This window comes from Epinephelus lanceolatus, chromosome 8, assembly GCF_041903045.1.
Source record: "Epinephelus lanceolatus isolate andai-2023 chromosome 8, ASM4190304v1, whole genome shotgun sequence".
Classification (NCBI taxonomy): Eukaryota; Metazoa; Chordata; class Actinopteri; order Perciformes; family Serranidae; genus Epinephelus; species Epinephelus lanceolatus.
This window is the reverse complement of record NC_135741.1, coordinates 35,478,088-35,503,478: the sequence shown is the minus strand read 5'-3', so window position 1 is coordinate 35,503,478 and position 25,391 is coordinate 35,478,088. Positions and strand designations below refer to the sequence as shown.

Sequence of the window (25,391 nt, the reverse complement as noted above, 5' to 3'; positions counted from 1 at the left end):
ATGCCAAAAAAGTCATAGTATAGTATGTCAAAAAAGTCATAGTATAATATATCAAGATGTCATAGTATAGTATGTCAAAAACGTCATAGTATAGTATGCCAAGAAGTCATAGTATGTCAAAAAAGTCACAGTATAGTATGCCAAAAAAGTCATAGTATAATATATCAAGATGTCATAGTATAGTATGCCAAAAAAGTCATAGTATAGTATGCCAAAAAGTCATAGTATAGTATGTCAAAAATGTCATAGTATAGTATGCCAAAAAGTCATAGTATAGTACGCCTAAAAAGTCATGGTATAGTATGTCAAAAATATCATAGTATAGTACGCCTAATAAGTCATAGTATAGTATGCCAAAAACGTCATAGTATAGTATGTCAAAAAAGTCATAGTATATGTCAGAAAAGTCATAGTATAGTATGCCAAAAAAGTCATAGTATAGCATGCCAAAAAAGTCATAGAATAGTATGCCAAAAAAGCCATAGTATAGCATGCCAAAAAAGTCATAGTATAGTATGCCAAAAAAGTCATAGTATAGCATGCCAAAAAAGTCATAGTTATAGTATGCCAAAAAAGTCATAGTATAGCATGCCAAAAAAGTCATAGTATAGTATGCCAAAAAAGTCATAGTATAGCATGCCAAAAAAGTCATAGTATAGTATGCCAAAAAAGTCATAGTATAGCATGCCAAAAAAGTCATAGTATAGCATGCCAAAAAAGTCATAGAATAGTATGCCAAAAAAGTCATAGTATAGCATGCCAAAAAAGTCATAGTATAGTATGCCAAAAAAGTCATAGTATAGTATGCCACAAAAGTCATAGTATAGTATGCCTAAAAAGTAATAGTATAGTATGTCAAAAAAGTCATAGTATATGTCAAAAAAGTCAAAGTATAGTATGTCAAAAAAGTCAAATTATAGTATGCCTACAAAGTCATAGTATAGTATGACTAAAACATCATAGTATAGTATGTAAAAAAAAACAAAAAAAACAACAAAAAAAAACAAAGTATAGTATGTCAAAAAAAGTCATAGTATAGTATGTCAAAAAAGTCAAATTATAGTATGCCTACAAAGTCATAGTATAGTATGACTAAAACATCATAGTATAGTATGTAAAAAAAAACCCCAAAAAAAACAAAACAAAACAAAACAAAACAAAGTATAGTATGCCAAAAAGGTTACAGGATAGTGTGCCTAAAAAAATCATGGTATAGTTTGTCAAAAAAAGTCATAGTATAGTATGCCTAAAATGTCATAATATGATATATCAATAAAGTCATCGCATAGTATTCCTAAAAATATCATAGTATAGTCTGTCAAAAAGTCACAGTATAGTTGTCAAAAAAGTATACAGTATAGTATGCTAAAAACAAATCATAGTATATGTAAAAAAAAAAAGTCATAACATGCTAGAAAGTCATAAAAAAAAAGCCGCTGTATAGTATGTGGAAAAAAAAGTATAATATTTACACAAAAAACTCAGTTAAGAAGAAAGTCTTAATAAACCTCATAAAAAGTCATAGTATCCTGAAAAAAGTCATAGCATGATGGAAAAAATCATAGTATGTCAAAATGCCATAGTACAGTATGAAAAAAAATCACAGTATAGTGTGTCAAAAACAAACAAAACTCAAGGTAAAGTATGTGAAAGAAAACCTCATAGGAAACCTGGCTGCTGTTACTTATTACTGGTAACTCCACCTGATGGCAATAGAGTAAGAAAAAATGTTTCTTTTGGTTGATTTAGGTGATAGTGCCAAAGTAAACGTATTTCATTACACTGTTAGTTTTTATTAAAATATAACTGTTCAAAGCCACAAAATCACATAAACGCTCACCAAACATTTGTCACATTTCTGATTCCACACTTCATCTTTGCGCAAACATAAGACATAACACATTGAAGGTGTGCAAGCTCAGGTGACAGTGAACACAGCAGGATTAGAAAACAAAGGCATTTTAAAATCCCCTAAAGTCCTAACGTGGCAGTGTCAACATTGAAGTACAGTACAAAGTTTTGCCAACAGACAGCAAAAGAGAAAAGACTGTTGCAACACTGAAATAAAGCTACTACTTTTTTGACATTGACATGGTTGTTAGATGAGATTTTACACAAGACACAGTTGACATGAATTTTGTTTTCAAGGCAATTTTAGACTACTATTACAAGAAAGGTGCAAGTTTACAATCAGGTATTTTGCCATCACTCTTTGACGTAATTATTAATAGGGCTGGATGTTAAACCAAATTTTTATGGAAATAGTTCAGCATTTTGAGAAATCACTGCATTGTGAAGAAGCTTGATACCGGCCTTCAAATTTAAGTTTCGGCAAAAAAGTGAACTAACATATCTCCCAAAACACTGAACTATTCCTTCAAATGATTATTAACAACTAAAATAAAGTGACTGTCAAAAATTAAACTTTTCGACCTCCATATATTTACTTGAAATACTGTAATTAATTCCTAAAGACATCAGAAATGAGAAAACACAATAAATACTTATAACAGTGACAACTTAAAATGATAAAGACTTTATGATACATCATCCAGCCCTACTGATTAAGACACACTTATGTGCTGGTACGACACAACCTTAGCTGTGGTCTAATTCTCACAGTATCACAGTTAATACACAGATCTCAGTAAGCTTGAGTGAAAGAAAATAGTACGCTATCTATATTTCATTACCTCCTAGTGTAGAAAGTACTGTGTAACAGTGTCACAATAAAAGCTTTTAGCAAAGCACTATTACCACTGAAATACCTCACATCAAAGATCAGTTATTGACAAGACAGGCTGTTTTTCAGAAATGCCTCAGATTTCAGTGTTTACGAGGTTCGTCTCTAAAATAGGTATTACTAGTAACAGCAAACAGCAAAAGTGTTACATGTGACTTCATAAGTGCGTTAACGAATTTCTGTATTTTGAGATTGAGCTCATTCACATTAAAAAACGATAGCCAGGACAGAGAGATAGCCGGTGTACTCCAGACTGTAATTTCCAAATACTGTGTTTTTCTGCAGTTAGTTTTTTTTTCCATATTAACTGTAATCTTTGTGTTTGTGTAAACTAAAATAGTGCATACAAGGGAAGAGAAAATCCTTAAACATGACTTTAGTTGAAGTTTTAACTGTGTGTTCAGACAGAATGCAAGTAAAATTTTAATCTGAGTGCATCTCAGGGCTTAATGAATTTGCTTTGATAACGTACAGAGATGAGAAGAAGATGGAGTGAGGCTGGACGGAAAATAAACAACTGGGGTAAAAGGTGAGTTCCAAATTCACCTGTCAAATTCGTGTGAATGACGCAGGGTGAAAATTGGCTTTGCTTTCTGTCTGAGCACACTAATGTGCATGCATGTGCATACACTGCTGTAATGATGAGGTTTTATGGTTCTGTCAACATCATAATGAACAGTAAGGCTTTGTGAACCTTCCATTAAAGGGACTGTTGGTATCAAGTAGTGAGGGCATACCAAAGATCCTCTGCAGCTACACAGTAAACACATAAACTTAAGCTGACGGGTGAAAACAAATACTTACAGCTGTATTTTTTATTTTTTTTTTTACATTGAGTGGCAGCACAAATTCACAAACAAAATATTGCAATTACTTTTTGAATACTGAAACTGCTTTACAATTAGAAGTGCAGACACGTTTTCAGGGTTCACAGTGCTTTGGAACACCATCATTCTGGGCCTTTGAACAATTTCTAGTATGATAAATCCCTGTAAGGCAAAATGCAGTAACTACATATTTGGTCAAAACTGAGTTAGATTCAGTATGGGACTCTCTGGCAACTCTTTTACTATATAAAATATATTATGCCATAGAAATGTGTAATTTCAGTGAAAACAGCTTTTTAAATGTGCAGTAATCATCTAACAGACAAAACGGAAGCCAAACAAGCACTTTGGCTCTCTAGTTACTGCATTCTGGCTTAGTATTGCGTCCCTGGCTGCTGCACTCCACTCTAGTTTGGTAAACTCAATGCACTGGGACTCATCATCACATTTACTATATTGTATGAGCAATGGACTGCAAATAATAATCAAACTTAAAGTTAATTTTCTCAAACAAAATAGGTAAAATGGATAACACATTTTATTATTAGATACTGCAGTTCCATGCAGATTATCTTATGCAGTATCTGCATTTTTTAGGTAAGGATTTTGGGGGTAAAAAAACCCCGCAAGTATTATGACCTCTGCCATCCTGCCTGAGAACTTTAAACCTTTTTTCCTTAAACGGGACCTATTATGCTCATTTTTAGATTCATACTTGTATTTTGGGTTTCTTCTAGAATACGTTTACATGCTTTGATGTTCAGAAGACTATTTATTTTCCTTATTCTGTCTGTGCTGGAAGACCTGAATCCCCTCTCTGTCTGAGACGCTGCGTTTTAGTGTCTGTCTCTTTAAGCCCAAAAAGCCAAGTCTACTCTGATTGTCAGCATTTCCGGGTCTTCCTTATTTAAGTGTCTCTGCACCATCATTGCAGAAAGGGGAATGACTGTAATGGAGAACAACGGCCCTTTCTTCTATTAAAAAAAACAAACAAAAAAAAAACAATAAAAGCTTCCAAAAACCAAAATCTTCATGACAAGACATGTTCCAGCAAATATACGATCCAAACTCTGGGAGAAATAATGAACAACATTGGCAACCTGACATTAGCATCTAGCCACATGTAGCAGTGTACTTGCAGTTGGATAATGACTGTAATGGAGTATAGCGGCACTGCCTGCTGTAAAGAATAACCAATAACGGCTTTTTGACCAAAATCTTGACACCTGGACATGTTCCAGCAGGAATACGATCCAAAATGGGGGAGAAATCAACAATATTGACAATCAAGATTTCATGTTTCCCTGATGTTAGCATGTTGCTACATGTAGCAGTGTAGGCTACGTGATGTAAACACTTAAAGTAGCATGCTTAGCGCAGATGACCATATAAAGAAATCTGTCATGAGATGATGTCAGTTTGTCTCCAAAGGGGACAAAATGTTGGAAACTGTTCAGAAAGGTATGAAGCCTGAGGTTTTGCTATCAAGGATTACTTTTACATAGGCTTACCTCATTAATTAAAACTTTGGCCATGTTTAATATGAACATTCAACACTGTAATGTTATATATATGACAGAAAGTAAGGAAAAGCATAATGGGTCCCCTTAAACTTCACTGCCTCCATAGTTACAGTGCTCTGCCATTGTAGGGTAGTACAGTTTGCAAGTACCATGTTTATTACACTGTATATACCTACTGTATGTGCAACAAAAAGCAGTACATCAACCACATTAGACATACTGGAGACAGCTTTAGCGATGCATCATGGGGATTTAAGTCAGAATTGTGGCATTTTCGCGGGGCACAAATACGTCCTTATTCAAATGTTTGGTATTTTGGTGATTTTCCCATGACACAGACTTCAAAGTGGAAGAAGTGCAGAGGTAGAAACAGCTGGTCAATGGTAACAGAAATTGGAGTTGTGGCTTTACTGAATGATTTGCACATGAGCAGATCCTGTTCCAGACCTCAAAAGACAAGGTTGATATTTTGGGAAATGCGCAATTTGCTCTACTGATGGCAGTTGGATGAGAGGATTGATGCCAATTTACCGATTTTTACGGTAAGTGTGAAGCTACAGCCAGCAGCTGGCTAATTTAGCCAAGCATTATGACTGGAAACGATGTAACTTTTAGCCTAGCATTGTCAGAATTTAGGAAAAATACATCGACAAGCGCCTGTAAAGCTTTCTAATTAATACATCATATCTAGTTCTTTAAATTCATACAAAAAACAAAATTCCAAACCAAGAAACTGTTGGGCACATGACACCGTAAAATGGCAAATTGCTGTTTTAATACTTCTGTTTTTGTATGGATTAAACAAACAGGTAATAATACATTTATTTGCAAGCTTTATAGATGTTAAAAGGCTGCTTTTGTTACCTTTGGACAGAGCCAGCCTAGCTTTTTTCCCACTGTCACTTTTTGCGCTAAGCTAAGTTAGCCAGCTACTAGCGATAGCTTCATATTTCATGTACACACGAGATAGGTATTGATCCTCTCATCTAACTCTCAGCAAGAGAGCGAATACGAGTATGTCACAAAATGTCAAACAATTAATTTAAGCTGTTAGTGGATTTTATTCTCCTAGCCAGTTTGTATGCCTCTGCACAGTTTCTCCTACAGTTCACATCCATGTCTGTGAAAACATGGATGCTTCACTCACATCCTCCCCCCACCAGCACAGAAGATCTGTACAATTAGCACAGTTTCAAGGTGGGCCCTGGACTGTGCTGATTGCTGAGATATGAGTAATGGCCAGAAAATTGTTTTATGCAGAACATTATGATGTCCCAGTGAAGTTGACCTTTGACCCTTTGGATATAAAATGTCATCACTTTATCGTTTTACCCTGTTACACATTCCTGTTTAGTTTTGTCACAATTAGCACAAGAATTCTTGAGTTATGGCCAAAATCATTTTTTGTGAGGTCACACTGACCTTGACCCTTTGACCTTTAACCACCAAATTGTAATCTGTTTCTACATCTTGATCTCCTTCTGGAGATTTGTGTCAAATTTAAAGACATTCTAGTGTTTTTGAAATATTGCATTCACGAGAATGAGATGGATTTAAGGTCACAGTGACCTTTACTTTTGACCTCTAAAATCTAATCAGTTCATTTTTAATCCAACTGAATGTTTGTGCCACCTGTGACGGAATTCCTTCGAGGTGTTTTCACAATTTTGTGTTCGCAAGAATGAGACAGACAATGTCACAGTGACCTTGACCAAAAACTAATCAGTTCATGCACAAGAATGGGACGGAGGGATGGATGTACGGACGACATACCAACAACCCTAAAAAGTAGTGCCTCAGGCCACGGCTTTCACCAGCACAGAGGCATAAAAATGACATGCTGCCGGTAGATGCCTTTACAGAAGGGATTAGAGATGCAAAGATAATTTAAAGCTGTCAAGAAGTTGCTGGTGGATACCCTCCCTTCTACAAACAAAAAGTCTTTGTGTCAGTTCGCTTTCGCTGAAACATTGGTTAATGGTTCTCCAACTAACAGAGCTACTGAACATGTCTATTTCATAAGTCTTTCAGGTGCAGTATACCATCTCATGACAGTTACCACTTATAGGAAATGTTCAAGCTGGTAAATCCGCTTTGCACAGTCCTCTGCAACATGACACACTCAGAACAGAGGTGAATTCATTGCTCATGACTGACACAAACTCCCACCACAGCTACTGATAGTGTCTTCCTCCTAATCATATTGTTTCCAGCTACGCCATTTGCCTTCGGTCATGAAAGTACCAATTACCCCATTCTATCTGCTTGCCTCTTATGGTACCTCAGAAATAAATCTGCAGAAAACGTTAAGAAAAGACAGTACATAAAGTACATTATAAGAATAATAGTGGAGATTCAATTCTTTTCATGTAATGATGAAACATTCCCCTGTGTGTTACAGGTACATGACCAGATCAGCATGACAACTAAATCTGTCCCATTCATTCTAAATCAATGCCATGTAACATATGTTGGACATGCAGCCATGAAAATTCCAGTTAGTGTACTACATACATCGACCTCCACAATCTCTTGCATTGATGCATAGTACAGCCCACTCAAACATGGGCTGCTGTAAGTCTATTTGATCTTTCCACATTCAAATGGACCATTTGTTCAGTCTTGCTGCTATGATGTAAAGTTGCTACATTTTCCCCTGATGAAGCCAAAAAGGTGAGCTGAGAGATGAGGTGAGCACCAAACTCACATTTAGTTAATGCAATAAAACTAAAAGACAGATAAAGAGGAATGATTTCAAAATAAAGGTCAATATAGTGATGGACAGAGAAATAAAACTTCAACACATATTAATGTCTTTTGTCCTCAAATGAAAGAATCTGATTGGCCGGACGTGTTTACGACGCAAAGCCTTCTCCCAGAAGATGGTGTAAATGGGTGGGGTGTTGCCTGTGCCTTCTCTCCATCACTGTAAAGGTTTGAATTTCTGACAAAGACAAGTTCCTCTGTATGAACTGGCCCAGTGATAACCATCAGAAAATGCTTTACTGTCCAATCAAAAGTATATCTGTGTAAATGTAACAAACTTGGTGCAACAAGACAGTGGCTGGCTTTGAGTTCGGGGGTGAGAGGGGAGACATTCAGAGACCCAGGCTATGAACCAGTGAGACGCAGCGGAAGCAGAGGGCCAGAAAGCCAGTGCCCAGCAGGTCTCCCATGGCGGTCAGGTAGGGGATGGAGAAGTTGTCAGGGTCCAGACTCCGTCTCCACATCAAACGGATAATGAGATCAGCAAAGTAAAGGAGGATGGCCACCTAGAGGGCGAAGGGAGAAGAAAACTGAGCTGAAAAGGCTACAATCAAAGGAAACCTGAAATTACTGCCTCGTGGTTGTATACCACTACTAGCCACTTAGGTTGCAGTTTGCATCCATGTCTGTCCAGACTCATATCTGGTAAAACTTAATTTAATGGCCCAGGCTTTTATTTGCTTCAGTCACTGAACTCAATCAGCCTGTATTTGGGACAGGCGCCCATGAGACAGGGTTTTAATTCCTATCCCACAAAACTGGCTCAGCTCAGAGAGACACAGCATTAAGTTAACATACAGAGAGAAAGAGAGAGCCTGGACTTGACGCCAATATACACAACTTCGAATAATTTTAATGGAAAACCCTTTTAAATGTTTTCACTGAAGCATCCTTACCAACTACGGGAACATAAATGATCAAGGCATGGACACAACTTTGGAGCTTATGGCCATTTTAGAGGTAGGGAGTCATCTCTTTTTTCCCTGTCTCTCTTGTTTACCATGCAAGTCATTGTCTTCTTAAAATGAAATGAACTACTGAATTGTGGAGAATCCAGCCAAGCTAACGATGTGTAGCATGTCCATTTGACATAAGTTTAAACATTTATATTTGTTTGTGAGATTTGAGCAGCTTAATAGCTTAAATAGCTCATGCAGGTCACCAATGAATGGCGGACCATAACACATTTTATACATCCCAATAACTGCTATAAAAATGAACTGCTTTCCATCGTCAATGGCAACCAGAACTGGCTTCTAATTGAGTCTACTGTTTATTTGTCAAAACATGTAGCCACCCCTGGCTAGTAAAAGGGACTTGGCTTTTAATTGGCATTTTACTGTATTGCATAGTAAAGAAGGAATTTAATAATAGGTTATTACCATTTCTTTATTTTGGCAAAACATGGATGCTTCACACACATCAACCTGGCAGCACAGAAGACCTTCATAATCACTTCAAGGTGGACACTCAATTAAGTATCCAATGTAATGTCTCCCCTTTGTTATGATATGAAGTTGAGTAATGGCCAGAAAAGTCTTTTGGCAGAACATTATGATGTCACAGTGAAGCTGAACTTTGACCTTTTGGATATAAAATGTCATCACTTTGCAGTTTTATCCTATCAGACATCTGTGTGAAATTTTATCATATTTAGAGTATGAAATATTGAGGAATGGCCCAAAACATGTTTTGAGAGATCACAGTGAGCTTGACCTTTGACCGCAAAGTTTTAATTGGTTACTTCTTCTTCTTCGGATGTTTGTGTCAAATTTAAAGAAATTCCCTCATGGCGTTCTTGAGACGGTGTGTTCACGAGACTGAGATGGATGCAAGGTCACAGTGACCTTGACCTATGACCACCAAGATCTAATCTAATTTATCCTCCACGTTTTTGCTACATATTTACTCTTGAGATATTGCATTCACAAGAATGAGACAAACCTTGACCTATGACCCATGACCACTAAGATCTAATCAGTACATCATTGAGTCCAAGTGGACGTTGGTGACAAATTTAAAGAAATTCCCTAAAGTTGTCTCGAGATATCGCTCTCACAAGCATGGGATGAACAGACGTACAATTGGACAAGCCACCTGAGAACATAATGCCTCGCGCTACAGCAGTCACAGAGGCATAACAACAAGTCAAAAACCATCATGGATGACCACTTTAAATACAGTTAAAATAACATAACTAGAAAATGACAGGTGTTGTTAATCAAGGGTATTTAAGTTAATGTGATAGGGCTGTGAGGGGTACGTTCACTGGCCTAGTGCATCTCAGCTGCTCATAATAATAAAAGTATCTTTCTCTCTACACCTACGTGTGTTTTGTGTGTTATTTTATCAGCCAAGCGAGTGATCTCAATAGCGGCTACCTATAAATCTTCCAAACAGATTTTCCGGACTAGAGCAGATATGAAATCTGAGATTTATTTAAGCCTGCAAGAGATTATGGAGATTGCCAGATATTCATTGACATGGTACCAAAGGACACAACATCTAACACCGTGCAATAATACTAACGATACGGACAGACGCTGCACGTTTAATGAGTCTCAGGTTTTTGACAAACACTCCACAGCTGAGCTGACGTTATGTTGAGGAGGTCAGAAAGGTGACCGTGGCAGGAGTGCGGTGTACTTTTGGTTCTGTCCTGGAACAAATCTTTGTATCACAGAGCTGCTGAAGCACCAACACCTGGCACGATCATTTCACAGTTAGCTAACAGGTGGCAGCAGCCCTTTCTATCAGACTGTACAAAGTTTTACCTGCTGATGACTGGTTTCCACAGTTTGTATCATAGTGTCATGTGAAACTTCAGGGCCAGCTGAGGGCCAGCGAGCTCATGAGAGACCATGCAGTGATAACTACCACTGACAGGAATATAAAAATGATTTGTGTTCTTTTATTTCTTATAGATAATAACAAACAAAATGTGTGCATAAAGTGTGTCAGGTTACCTGTAGCAGAGCAGCACACAGGTAGCAGATGGTGAAGGCTACAGAGATAGGTGCCTCGTCTCCCTGCAGCAGAGAGATGGCATAGAGGAAGACCAGGTGACCGGGGATGACCAGCAGCAGAAGCACCCATGCTGACTTGGAGTTCACCCCTGGGAGACACAGAGAATGAGTTCTTTGCAGGCAGGGTGCCTTATTTTAGTAGTTAACCACGGTTATGCATGAATATCCCTCATTGTGTACTCAGGCCTGTCTGCTGTGTTTTACTGTTTAAAAAATGTTTAATTTACAAGAGTTCTACTCAGTTATGAGCCAGCTCCCATTTAACAGGCCCCTCTGCATATTCTCCTCCAGGAGTGACTGTTGTTGTTTACAAACTGAAGAAAAGTAAGATCATTTTTGTTTAGCTGTTTCTTGATATTTGAAGATAAACTGTAAAACTATATCACTTATTTTGTTGCAATTCTATTTTCTTAGATAAATAATACATTTTTTTTTACTTATTTTTCATATTATTGCAAAGTTACCCTGGCATATTGTGGTATTATTTTAAGGCCCCACTAGAGGTCTGGGCTAAGCCCCGAATGTCCTCAAATCCTAGAAACACCCTTGCATACACCTGACCAGTGTGGGGCTGCAGAGACTGGATTTGCCATTTGGTAAAGGTGAGTGAAGGCAGTAAATGTCAGAAGGTTGAAAATGTGCAATTCATAAATTATACATACAAGCAGTTATCTAACTGTTAGTTTGGGGACTGAGCAATAAGATAATACTTTGGATTGATCACTGCAACGGTAATGGTATGCTGTCTTGTTAACCTATTAGGGTGGGCAGGTTTTTGTGCATGACAAAAAATAAAACAAAAATAAAGAAAATCAATCAATCATATACTGATAAATATCAGTAATAGTTGTGCATTAACTAAAGTTTAATTACCACTTTATAATTGATTAATAATGGTTGATATGACGTGTTAGGGTTACCTGCGGAGAAGAAGGTGATGCAGGGATTGGGCCAGTGCTGCCTCATCTTGTAAGGCAGCACCCCTGGGATGCTCCAGAAGTGCAGGTAGGTAGAGATCCTACTGGCCTGGATGGCCACCAAGTTGCCACCCACTCCTACAGCAGGGAAGGAAAGCCAGAGGGCATACTGAGTGAGTAAGTGAGTCAATCATGAGTGAATATAAATGAGGGCGCAACCACCATCTATCTTGTTGCGACTTCATTTCACATCAGACAAAGACGTATTGTTTCCCCGCACACATTAATTTAAAAAACCCATATTGATTTTGTATCCTCCCAATCAAGTGAAACAGAAGGATCTTTCCCACAAGGGACAGTAAACACATTCAGAGTCAGTAATCTCTTTCATCATCGCCTGCACACAAATTAAGCCAAGTAATGACACAAGCTTGGCTCGGCCGTGATCCGGCCAGAGTTTATGGAGAGCATCTTAAGAAGCCACATTAGCCTAAGCACAGCTATAATCTGGCTGGTGGAGTCACAGGGTTTAAAAAAAAATGAAAGAGGTGAACACAAACAAAAGCTCCACCCCATATCTCAGAAAGATACAAGAGCAGCAACACATTCATATGGAAAGAAAATCAACGGCACGCAGCCATGTGGTTCCGACAGTGAAATGTGACTCCGGTTATGCAAAAAACATTTTGAAACTCTGATAGAGAACTTGACGGACTTTGTGTCATGATGTCTGATCTGTTTGACAAGTCATTTACAGATTTTTAAACTGGTCCCAGATGTGAGGAGCTTCAAAGCATCAAAAAAAGCTCACGGGAGATCTGAGATAAGATTTAATCCTTTCATTCTGGTGTAAGTTGAGCCCCTTCGTTCACTTGCATGAAAGCAGTGTTTCCGCTGAATGCAAAATAACTTTCTCCAAATCCCACCGGTGTTCAGAGTCCATTTTAATTCTGGTGTTGATGAAGATATCTGTGCCTAATTCACTTACATCGAACACCTTTCCAAGCATTTACTCTGAAAAGTGGCACAGATGTTCTTTAGTGAGTTGGAAAAGACTTGGGGGGAACGTTCAGTAAAACATAATACTGGTTTATGTGCAAGCCAGAGAAGGAAAATGGGAAATTCAAACCAGATTGGCAATTTTAGAATTTAGCAGCGAGTGCTGCAAAGAGAGACAGCGAGGTTGAGAAACAGTGGGAAGATGGGCAGAGACAAAATGAGAAACAGTGACAGTGAGAGTCGATGGTTATTGAAGGCCCTGTCAGCTGTGCCAGGACACTGGGTGTGGACCATTAGTGGTTTCTATCGACTTCTCCCCTATACTCAGTGGATCCCTGAACGCATCACCTCACAGCCAAACCACTTATTCTGAGGGCTGCTTCTTCTTTGCCCCACTTCTCTGTCTCGGTGCATTTTTCATCACTCTAATCCAGCATTATGGGGTGTAAATCAGTTTTCTATGTGTATTAAGTTACTGTAAACCTTCAGATGTGGTTTGATTCTCTGCTGTCCACAGCTGATTGGGTCTTTCTCAGGGAGAAAAGAGCTGGATGCAAATCCAAGACTCAAGTTAAACTGCCAGGGATTACACGTGGGTCAGTTTACAAAATCAATGCACACTGGAAAGTTAGTTTCCTCTCTTCTGTCTCTGTCCCTCTGCTCCTGATTATTTCTTCTGCTCAATCTACAGTAACCCTGCACCTAGGCCCTGTAGTGAACTGCTAACAAAGTAAGATGATCTCTCTCCACTCAATGTGACTTTTGACACACATCAGTTGACACAAGGTATTAAGTTGCCCCTGGTTACTGTTGCTACACTTAGTAATTTTTGAAACAAATTGTCATTGATTTCAGACACGTCATCAAACCATGTGATGTTTGGTATTGCTGGATTCAGGAAGCTCTCGACTTTTCAAAAATAACATCGTTTTTCTTTTATTACCTCCGCCAAGGAGGTTATGTTTTCGCTGGCGTTGGTCTGTTTGTCTGCAAAATAACTTGAAAAGTTCTGAACGGATTTTGATGAAATTTTCAGGAAAGGTTGATAATGGGACAAGGAACAGATGATAGATAGATAGATAGATGGTGGTGATCGGTTGAAGCGGAGTGGATAAAATCAGAAAATGGAGGGAAATCCGAGCTGCTTGGTGGAGGTCTGCGCTCTTCGAGTGCTCTAGTTTCTTATGGATTTTGCTCCAGAGCAGCCTAAACACACAAAGTCCAAAATCGTGATGAGTGGTGACAAGTCATGTCACGCCGTTTTTCGACGGGAAAAGTTACAGGATTATTCGCGATCTTATGCGGAGCTATTAGCGAGGACTTAGCTGTTTTATTTTTCAAAATGTAAGAGCCTCACTCCTACCACTATTTTTGGCTGAGATATACTGTCTAGAAAGTGGGATCTTAACTTTCACGTTTCATATGGCTTTATTTGGTGATATTTTATGGTGTTTCTTTGTCATAAACAACATCAGCTATCATAATCACACCTGATTTCAATAAGGTACAATGTTTGAAGCTGGTTGAGTGCTGTTTGATCACTGATAGACTGTTTTGAAGCCGAGTGACTGACTTGTCTTTTGGGGCTCCCCTGGATCTTTTCATGGAAAAAACACTGTAGAATGGTCATACTTTTTGCAATCTTCTTCAAATCTGAAACGAGTGTTCACTGATATGTGCCTACAGCCCCACAGTGTCATTTACCTGCTCAGACGAAGCCACAGACAGTTATTCATCCTGAAAAACATTTTTTATTTTATTTTAGGCAAAATCTTCATTTTTTTACTGACTTCAGAGGCCCATTACTCTGTCTCTGTATCACCTAGAGTGTTTCTGACACCTTCATGAGGAACTTCAGGGAGTTTTCTTTCTGGCATGACTTCATGCATACATGTAGTCAGAGCGGTTCAGAAGCTACAGTCATTTTAATTTGGGTAAGTCATTTTAGACATTTTTGCTACAAAATGGGGGGTGGAGTACGGAAATATGCAAATCAATGGAAGTGACGGACTGTGACAAATGTGACAAATTGATTGACTGATTAATTGATTGACTGACTGATAGAAATCTAAAGCTTGCCATATCTGCTCAGCCTAGTTACAACTGCTAAGCTATTATTGGACAATTGCTGTTTAAGGGAGGAGTTTAGCAAACAGTCTCAGACCAGTATATTACACTGTTTCTGTTGATGAGCTACAAAGAGTGTATTTATTTGATGATGAAACTCATAAAATTTTGAACAAACTATGTATCTGTGCTGAACCTCCACTACTGAGAGTGTAAAAATAAAACTTCAGAGAGATTCATCAAAGCAGTCTGACGCTCCAAATGATGGCCTGAATGCACTTTTGACCGCAGCTGGTGCGTCTGAAATAGCCGGTGCTTCTAAAGCTGGTGCTCCTGTGGTTTTCAGGCTTCATTTACTGGACATGATGGAAGTTTCACATGTTGGAGCCCATTAACTGTAAATCGTGAATACTTAACATTAAAGCCGAATGTATTCCAAAGCATCCCATATGTTTTAGACTGGTTTCCTTGCCTCCCAGACTGCCAATGGTTTCAGTTCATTTGACAATGGTAATAAAATACTGAAAATTAGAAGGTTGGGGATTGGTAACCATGCAAGGTCATTAGTTCTGAGCAAGGGCTGTTTTTCCACTCACTTGTAGGAACAGCCTTTGTGGTACGAATGTGTCTGTAATGCAGAGTCTTAAAAAATGTCAAGGGCAGAGAGTTGGTCTGGTCGATTAATAGTTTTGTTTTTTTTTTAATTTCATATTTTCTGATTTAAATGATAAATCTGTAAATTTAAGACTTTAATGTTTTCGTAAAGCTGCTTGCTTGAAACAGCACTTAATATTTCAGAGCGTTTGGTTTCTGTTGTTAAATTTAAAAAGCTTTTTGCTTTGTAGAACATGTTTATTATGCCTCAAACCAAGGTAAAGTTACCCAGCCTTAACTCCATAAGAATGTTTTAGTGCTTGAGAGTAACTTTTTTTAATAACATTTATTTTTGCCTTACTGTCTTCTGGGCTTAATTTTCTGAATATGAACACTGCTCTTGATACAATACTTCACAGCTTTTCTCTTTCTCCGACATCCTCAAACTCCTTTCCCATAAGTGTTTAACTATAACACAAAATGACTTCAAAGAGAAAAATAATTGAGTGTGAAAAGAAACGTTGTGAATAAAAATAACAAATCAAGCTGCCAGTTGCTGCCTGGAAGAAGGAAATCAATCCAGAGAGTCATTTCATGAAGCCTAGGTATACTGTCAGGGATTAGTGATGTACTCAATACTGAATCTCAGGAAAATCTCCTTGAGAAGCATTCTTATTCCGTTCTGAGAGTTGTAGTATGCTGCTCACATTCATACAAGAAGTACACACAGAGAGAAGGACCGGTAGGTTCAAATGCAAATGTACAACTTCTAACATGCTGTAAATGTTAGGTCATTCGATGACCATCAGATGATCCAGTCTTTGAGCATTTACATTTTGGAGCTCAGTCATCAGAAGAAAATGTTGACATTGTACATTTCTGCAAACAAACCATGGATACGTCACATTTGTACATTTCATACGTATTATATCAATAGAGCTGCCCCTCAATAAGAATTTTCCTTGTAGACAAATACTCATCATTTACCACCATGCATATTTAATCTAACTCAGCTTGATTCCTTTAGCACATGCAATAGATCAGGATGCTACAACGTCTGACACTGCGCTACATTACAGAGAAATACAAAACCGTACTAATGAACCTTCATTAATATAGGCCTATATTTTATCTACAAGTGCACGTCACATATGAGCAAGCCGCCTGTTAATGACGCTGTCAGCAAAGCAGTAATGATTGTGCTACGTGGCTAATGGGCATGTAGCTACTGACATGTTTCAGATGATACGTCATGTTTGTAGTCGACCAATGAAGATGAGTTTACATATCAGCTTGGGTTCGTCCTTCACCTTCTCAAAATGATCCCACACTTTGGATTTCCTGCCCGACATGTTATTAACAAGCCTGTGGAATAACCGCAGGTACCAGCCCTGGAAATTAAGGTGACTCCTGTCTGACTGCTCAGTGTGGCCACTTCCTGTGTCTGTCCTTTCAAAGTAAATTCACACATGGTCCAGTCATATAGGTTTTGAATTATTTTGACATGGCGCAGCTCCTTATAGAGTTTTACATTATTTTGTTTGTTTTTTCTGTGACTAAGTGACCAATGAAATTTTGCCGACTAATAACCTTTGTGATTGACTAACGTTTCGTCGACTATTAGGGGACAGCCCTATATATCAACATTTCTAAAGTGACGTAATGTATGAGCTGACTTTGTCATCAGGAGGTGAGGAGGACAGAGTATGGTGTGGCACCCAAGTTAAACCCCTGCCAAGCTGTAGACCACTGTTTGATACCAACAAACAACAAAACCAGTTGTTGAGTTTTCAGCAGCTTTTTAGTCACCAAATGTGGGTGTTTTTTAGCAACCCATTATTTTGTTTCCCACTGGATAGTGCCATGAAAAGTGGTTTGTTTTTTACCAAGACACTGCTGGGTTTCCAGTGGGGATTGTGCCACCAGATACTGTAAGCCAAAACATTTTTATTTTCCTAACTATGACCAAGTGGTTTTTGTGCCTAGTCCTAACCACATGTTAACTGCTTAAAAGTTTTGATGTATCAGCTACAAAATAATGTACAAATGTAACATATCTGTGGTTAGCAGAAACATACAATGCCAACATTTATTGTGGCGAATGGATTGCATTTTGTTTGCTCTGCTTTAAGCTTCAAAGTGCTGATGTTTCCCATCATGTCTCCCACACAGATAACGCCACACTTTGTTTGGATTACTCACTGCTGAATCGTTAGCATTCTACTCGGATTCATACAGGCTGCAAACTAACAAACACTCCTGTATAAACATCTATTCAATTATATTTTAATCCTAATAATGTAAATGTCTCTGCACTCTGGACAACGGCATCCAATAAATGACTTAAATGCCAATTTATCTCTCAGTTTGATTATTCCCCTGTGGCATCATTTAGCTTTAAAAGGCTTACCATTAATGACAGGTGTAAAGACAGCCATGCCCTTGAAGTTGGGATCACTCACTGTCTTGTCCAGTATAAGGCCTCCAAAACTGGAAAACACAAACGCAGAGGGAATCAGAACCGCATGCAGTCACTGCCAGGGTTTTCCAGCCTGATGTCAGGAGGGAAAAAAGCCTTTCAAAAGAATGATAATCCTGTTTTCAGCTATTTAATTAGCAGTTCAGAGGCCTGACTTTTTTTTCTCATTAAGCATCTACTATATAACCTGCTCAGATCATTTAAATGATCTAATTACACACTGCAGGATAAAAAATTGATTAGGTATTTATATGGTTTTTACATCACCATTTAGTTTAATAGTGCTCAAATGTCTTATTTCTAATGACCTGCTCTATTTCAAGAGTTCACTTTACACATAAGTTATAATTGATTTAAGGCAATTATGTATAAATCAGTGATTAAATAAATTAATGAAAAGTTTATACCTGCTAATGGACATGGCTACTATGACAGGCTGCCACCCTGAGCGGAGAACCTCCCTGATCTGAGGGCTCTGTCGGGCCACCACCACCCACAGTGGGATCAGAGCCAGGAAGATCAGACACACCAGGGGGGACAGGTACCATAAATCTGTGGGACAGGAGCAGATACACTCTTACAACTTACTGATACCAAAAATGCATATTAATAAAAGTCAGCCATATTTTCAGAGAAGTCATGAATTATACAATAATGAGTACCACTACAACACTTAACTTAACAAAAAGTTACCCTTTGGCCACCTACTATTGCCTGTAGGTGCACCCCTTTGGCCACTAAGTTTAATCAGGTTGTTTTTAAGATTAAGAATGTGTCTCTTAATGAGATTACACATTTAAATAAAGGTACAGTTAATAAAAGAAAAGAAATCTCCGTACTGTGAGTCTTCACAGTGAAAAGCTACAGTTCCGCTAACATCCTGATTCATCTATGTCTTTTAGTTGGCGGAGTTGGTGATATGGCTCTAGAATAATATGATATTTCAGGGTATTTTAGCGATAATGATATTCTTGACAATATGATTAATTAGTATTAAGATATTTCGATATTGACTAGTCCATACCCATTGAGTGCACAGTTGCCCATGTACAGTTTCACATGGTGTGTGTTTGGGATACAGGTCATAGGAAATTGCAGATTAAATAGTCAACTGAACCCATTAAGAAGAGCAATGTATTCAGACAGAGTTTTTGTGAAATTGAGAGAACGCTTGCTTCATTGAAAGTACAGTAGTACCATTGCCAATAGTGGGAAAATGTTTAAGGTGGATACATATATTAACGAACGTGCACAGTGTAACTCCGCTGCTCGGCTACAGCTGATGTCCGTTTGAGGTGGATACATATATCAACGCGCATGCATCGACTTTGTAAAAGAATATACTAACAATACTGTTATTTTTGGAAAAAGTAGCCTCGTCACCTTCTACCTATGCCAATCCTCAATGCCTATGTGCAGTTTCACATAGATCAACCACATCAGTGAGTAGAAAAACGTGGGACAGACACATCCACAGACAGACAGAGTTTTCGTCATTATATAGTAAGATTTAAGATCCTTGAATTGCAACATAATAAGTGATATAGTTTTACATGGCAACCTGACAGTTAACCTTCAAATATTCAGTAAAAACTAAACAAAAATTATCTTTCATGGCTTTAGTTTGTAAACAACAAACTCTGAGTTACTGTAAACAACAGTAACTCAGAGTGAGTTCAGATTACGTATACAACATTATTAGTTCATCAAAATAAAATCTACCACAAATTACACATTTAACAGCTCCCAAATACAATAAATGCATCCTGGGATCTATATATATAAATCAACAGGTGATTTTCTTTACCAAAATCCTAAATGACTGAGTTGGGATTTTTTTTTCCCACCTGGAATCATCACACTGTAACCTGTGACAGGCTGTTATGCTACCATAACTATTACACATTCACATATATGTAGTGTTTTGTCGAGCTGCGAGCGTCACATAGGTTTACATTACTGAAGGTTTATGACAAAACAACTTGACGACACCGACTCCTGTGTGCATACGCTGAGAGAGGAGACGGAGAGACCCTGTGCTGCTGCCAGAGGAGCCGCTGAATGAGTTCCCTCTGAGCAGTAACTCGCAAAAACAGTCTGAGAAGTCCGGGGCTGTTCATAAAACATTTAGGACGCCACAATTTATTCCACACTACTGGAGCTGCTCCTCTCTTTGTAACCTCTGCCGAATCGCTAATAATTTCACTTTTAGTCATGCTTGTTGTTGCCATGGGTAACAGTATGATGTCAACAACTTGAAATATTGCGAATATCACAATAGGAATTTTTCATATCACATTAAAAATCATACCAGTATTATCAATGAATGACTTGCAGTACTGAGAATACATGATAAATCACACACACACACACACACACACACACACACACACACACCTTGACGAGTTGTCTGAAAAATAAGCCTGACTTTTGCTGCCATCTTGTGTTCTGGTTATCACATTGTGCATTGGTCCAAATGTTCCCTCTCATTTAACTTTACTACAAAACAAAGACATTCACACGTTCCTCTTATTGGGAGAAAATGTATAAATCCAGATGTAAGCTGCTCCTCTGACTACAGACAAGTGTGACTCAGGGTCATAAATCAGAGCCTGAGGTTTGGCTCATCTTCTCTCATGACTCCATGTTACTGTATCTCCTCACCTATATATTCATAGAGTGTGCTGCTGACCCCAGCCAGCAGGGACAGGGTGATCAAATCACCCAGACTGGCAGCGATGGGGGTGGCCACGTTGTCAGGGTTGATCCCCACCTTCCTGGAGCCGATGATCACTCCAATCATCACCAAGCCTACGGGGGAGAAAAGAGTTGAGAGTGAAGATGGAAAGAAACAGAAGGGAGAGATGAGTTATTATAAAAGAACAGGAGCAGAAAAAAGGGTGATGGAGAAAAAGAGCGAACTGTAATCACTTTCAACCAAGGAGAACAAAAAGGCAAAGTGTATAAAGAGAGAAATAATTGAGTGTGTTCTGAGGGAGGGCTTTTATCCCAGTTACAATACAACATAACGCTGACGAAAGCTTTCAGCAGGAACATGCTGGTTTTTCTCGATCAGAAAAGACAGTTTTCAGAGCTCAAACTGCCGCACAGAGTGACAGAGGAGAAAATAGGGGAGAAACAATAAGACTTACACAAGCAGCGTTTAGAGCTGAGCAAAATAAAAAATGCAAGAAAACGGATTCATAGAGAGATATTAAAAATGACAGAGTAAGGAGAGGAAGGTTTGACGAGGTTACTCCCCACTGAGACATGACTCAAGTCATTAGCAATAAAACGAACCAGGGAAAGCTGACTCCCCTCACTCATCAGGACCGCTAAACACTAGAACATTTATGGAGAGGATAAATTATGAATAATGCAGTAATTACAAGAGGGGAAGGGTGGCACGGGGATAGGTGCACCTGCTGCTGGCTGTTAAACCTGCTGGGTCAGTGTGCTGAGCTGACTGACTGATAGTGTTTAACAGTGTGAGTAAAAAAGACGCAGACAGGAGCTCCACGTAGCATTTACTGACTATGGAAGGAACAGTCTGACATTTTGGAAGACACATTCATTTGCTCTCTTGCTGAGAGTTAGATGAGCAGACTGTGGCTTCGTGAGAGTGGCGTCAATCTCATCAATGGCTTGCATTTAAAGGATGTTTTATCTACAGGACATGATTTAAGGACTGTCCAACAAACACAGCAGCTATAGAGGAGGATAAAAGTGATTCAGTTGCCTTTGCCTTCACATATAGAGCAGCTGGATAATCTTACACCTCGCCTTATAAAATACAGAAGCTGTGAATATACACTCACTGGCCAGTTTGTTAGGTACACCTGTTCAACTACTCACACATATAGCTAATCAGCCAATCACATGGCAGCAACTCAGTGCATTTAGGCATGTAGACATGGTCCGGACGACCTGCTGAAGTTCAAACTGAGCATCAGAATAGGGAAGAAAGGTGATTTAAGTGACTTTGAACGTGACATGGTTGTTGGTGCCAGACAGACTGGTCTGAGTATTTCAGAAACTGCTGATCTACTGGGATTTTCACACACAACCATCTCTAGGGTTCATAGAGGATGGTCCCAAAAAGAAACTATCCAGTGAGCGGCAGTTCTCTGGGTGAAAATGCCTTGTTGATGCCAGAGGTCAGAGGAGAATGGCCAGACTGGTTCAAGATGATAGAAAGGCAACAGTAACTCAAATAACTGCTTGTTACAACCAAGGTCTGCAGAAGACCATCTCTGAAAGAACAACACGTGGAACCTTGAAGCAGATGGGCTACAGCAGCAGAAGATCACACCAGGTGCCACTTCCATCAGCTAAGAACAGAAAACAGAGGCACAGGCACACAGGCTCACCAAAACTGGACAATAGAAGATTGGAAAAACGTTGCCTGGTCTGATGAGTCTTGATTTCTGCTGCGACATTCAGTTGGTAGGATCAGAATTTGGTGTAAACAACATGAAAGCATGGATCCAGCCTGCCTTGTATCAACGGTTCAGGCTGCTGGTGGTGGTGTAATGGTGTGGGAGATATTTTGTTTGCACACTTTGGGCCCCTTAGTATCAACTGTGCATCAACCAATTGACCGTGATCCCTTTATGACCACAGTGTACCCATCTTCTGATGGTTACCTCCAGCAGGATAACGCACCATGTCACAAAGCTCAAATCATCTGAAACTATGGCCTCCACAGTCCACAATCTGTTCCACCACATCCCAAAGGTTTGGGATGTGGTGAAACAGGAGATTCGCATCATGGATGTGCAGCCGACAAATCTGCAGCAACTGTGCGATGCTATCATGTCGATATGGACCAAAATCTCTGAGGAATGTTTCAGCACCTTGTTGAATCTGTGCCACCAAGAATTAAGGCAGTTCTGAAGGCAAAAGGGGTCCAACCTGGTACTAGCTAGGTGTACCTAATGAAATGGTCCGTGAGTGTATACACCAATCTCGGTTGTTTCTGAGCACCCTGCCACCTGTTTGTTTGCCAACCATTTTCTGCCATGTGTTTGCTGCAATGGTGCCCCTGGATCATCACTGCATCATTACACACATTTTTTCTTTGTGCAGTTTCTGATGAACTCAGAACATGAATAATGCCTGTTCATAGCAGGGTCACTACTATAGTATACTGTAATTGCTTTGGCTCACTTTCAACTTTAAATGTAAAACTAGAAGTATTGCCTTGTGGCTATATGCCTCTGCCAAACAGTCAACTTGCAGTTTACATCCATGCCTGTCCAGACTCATATAGTATAATGTAGTGAAGACTCTGAAGGAAATAAATGGAAGCATTATGTGTATTTTTGGTACAACGTGAATGTGTGTTTATCTTCTAATAAAGCTTTCTGCATGATGTATTACCTAATTCGATACAGCTTTTAATTCTATGTGCTATGTGGAATGTTTGTAGCCAAATTTTGGAGTGTTGCATTTCACAAACTAAAACTTGGTTGTGAAAATTGAGCCAAAACAATCAAAATACTGTAGCAGACTGATTCAACTTCAAAACAATGAAAGCCTCCTTTGTTACTGACCTAAGGAGAGAGCAGCTAAAAAGGCAGTGGTGATGCTGCTCGCACAGAGAACAGCTGCCTGGTCCAGTTCGACACCCCCTCTAGAAAATGACCCTAAGCACACGGCTGCCAATGCTGCGAGGAAGCCCACCACTGTTGCCTGAACCTGCAGAAAAGGAGGAAACCAGATATTATTAAAGGATTCGACTGGAGTACAACAATGAACATGACACACAGTGCAGTGACATTTAGATGGGGCTACAACTAGCAGACATTTTTATTATAGGTCAAACTGCTGAATATCTTCTTAACTAAACAGATAATCATCCACATGCATCTAAAGAAAGTATCTCAGTGGTTATTGTGATTCCTCTTTTGCCTAAACTGGTGACCACAGTAACCTATGTGGGTATATGGTGAGTATGTTACCTGTATCAGTGCCAGGTTGCTGCACACCATGGTCCACTGTCTATCAGGGTCGTCCATTTGGCCTGTGTTGGCCTACAAACACATGGAGACACATCCAGTCACTTTAATGAGAATGTGAGGGAAAAGGCAATTCAATCATTTAGTTTTTTTTGACAAAATTAAGTATTACAATTACACGTCAGTGTGTGGATTAATATAGGCCGTTTTTTTCCCCTTATTCCAAAGAGGCAGACAAGTAGACAATAGGGAATGGGATTTTGTTGTCATCAGCAGCGGGTCGGCCATTTTAACAGGATAAGGGGAAGATTGCCATCCCCTGGCTGTTTATTGTAAGTGTCAAAAGAACTGTTGAACTAACACAAAACACAACTCGCTGAATGAGATTCAAAAACCAAATTAAGTATATTTGGTGTAAAGTCAGACCCAAAGATAGGTTAATATTATGTGTTTAATTTTGCTAGATACCGACAGACTAATTATACATGATTAGCCAAGGTTTTGTTAGCATTCAGTTAACATAACCTTAGCTATCTTAACTATTAACTCACTATTAGCTTAGTTGGGATTAGGCTTGTAAATCTGAAGGTCTGTACCCCTCTGTCTGTAAATTGGACAAGGGCCTCCAAAGATTTTAAGTTTCTTACTTGCTGAGTGGGTGCTAACACCAAACACTAGACAGGTATCAGGGACATCAATGGGTGGCAAGCTATCAAGGTCTGTAAGGATTGATATCATTATCTAGCATCAATTTTTTAATATTTCATTCTTTCACATCTGTTGAGAGCTTCTCTATATATTGGCTGCATGCACTAATATAGACATTGATTTGATTAGACAAGCAGCTACCAAAGCTGCGGACACTTATCCTTCTAAGATGGCAGCGCTGCACCAGAATGCTCTGTGGTTCTCATTCCCTATTAAGTCCAAGGTAGGAGTAAATGAGTAAATAACCAATTGGGTCCCACTAAAAAACTCCATCAGGTAAAGGCATTTTCATTTTACTTTATGGTTTTTACAACCTGGGGTTTCGGCAAAGCTTCAAGTTACAGCCCACAAATTATAGTGTAATGTTTTTATTTTCAAGGGTTACCAATGGAATTGGATACCTTCTGGGGTACAAGGGAAGAAGTGCAAGAAATAGGGCAGTACATATTTGTATCTGTGAGGGACCTTGTAACAAATGACACAGTAAGTGCTTTTTTATTTACCTAGAACACATAAAATAATTACAGGATACAGACGGAGGACCAGCCTATGTGTCATTTTACAATGGCAAACTACAAATTTTACAAAATAACTATTTTATAGCTATATTTGTTATGTGTGTTTAATTCTACAGCAACATATCACCAAGTACTCCAGTATAAGCACAATTACCTCATTTTACTAATTTGTCCTGTCTTGCCACAGTAATGAAATCACTGTACCCTATATTTATTAAGTAGGCACTATAAAATACAAAAATACAACAGATTTTTAAGTTGCCA

General features: G+C 38.8%; 1 protein-coding gene across 4 annotated transcripts in view; it reads right to left on the bottom strand.

Annotated features, from left to right (window-relative positions):
• Positions 1-1,772: 1,772 nt before the first annotated feature.
• LOC117258204 (solute carrier family 41 member 3-like) overlaps positions 1,773-25,391 on the bottom strand; it is a 43,585-nt gene continuing 19,966 nt past the window's right edge. For all 4 annotated transcript variants that reach the window (XM_033628834.2, XM_033628835.2, XM_033628836.2 and 1 more), the window contains 8 exons: positions 23,905-23,976; positions 23,497-23,641; positions 20,606-20,752; positions 18,349-18,493; positions 17,873-17,952; positions 11,806-11,940; positions 10,826-10,974; positions 1,773-8,365 (listed from right to left, as the gene is read on the bottom strand). In XM_033628834.2, the coding sequence (XP_033484725.2) occupies positions 8,192-8,365; positions 10,826-10,974; positions 11,806-11,940; positions 17,873-17,952; positions 18,349-18,493; positions 20,606-20,752; positions 23,497-23,641; positions 23,905-23,976 (1,047 nt within the window). In that variant the 3' untranslated portion in view covers positions 1,773-8,191. The remainder of the gene's footprint in view (positions 8,366-10,825; positions 10,975-11,805; positions 11,941-17,872; positions 17,953-18,348; positions 18,494-20,605; positions 20,753-23,496; positions 23,642-23,904; positions 23,977-25,391) is intronic.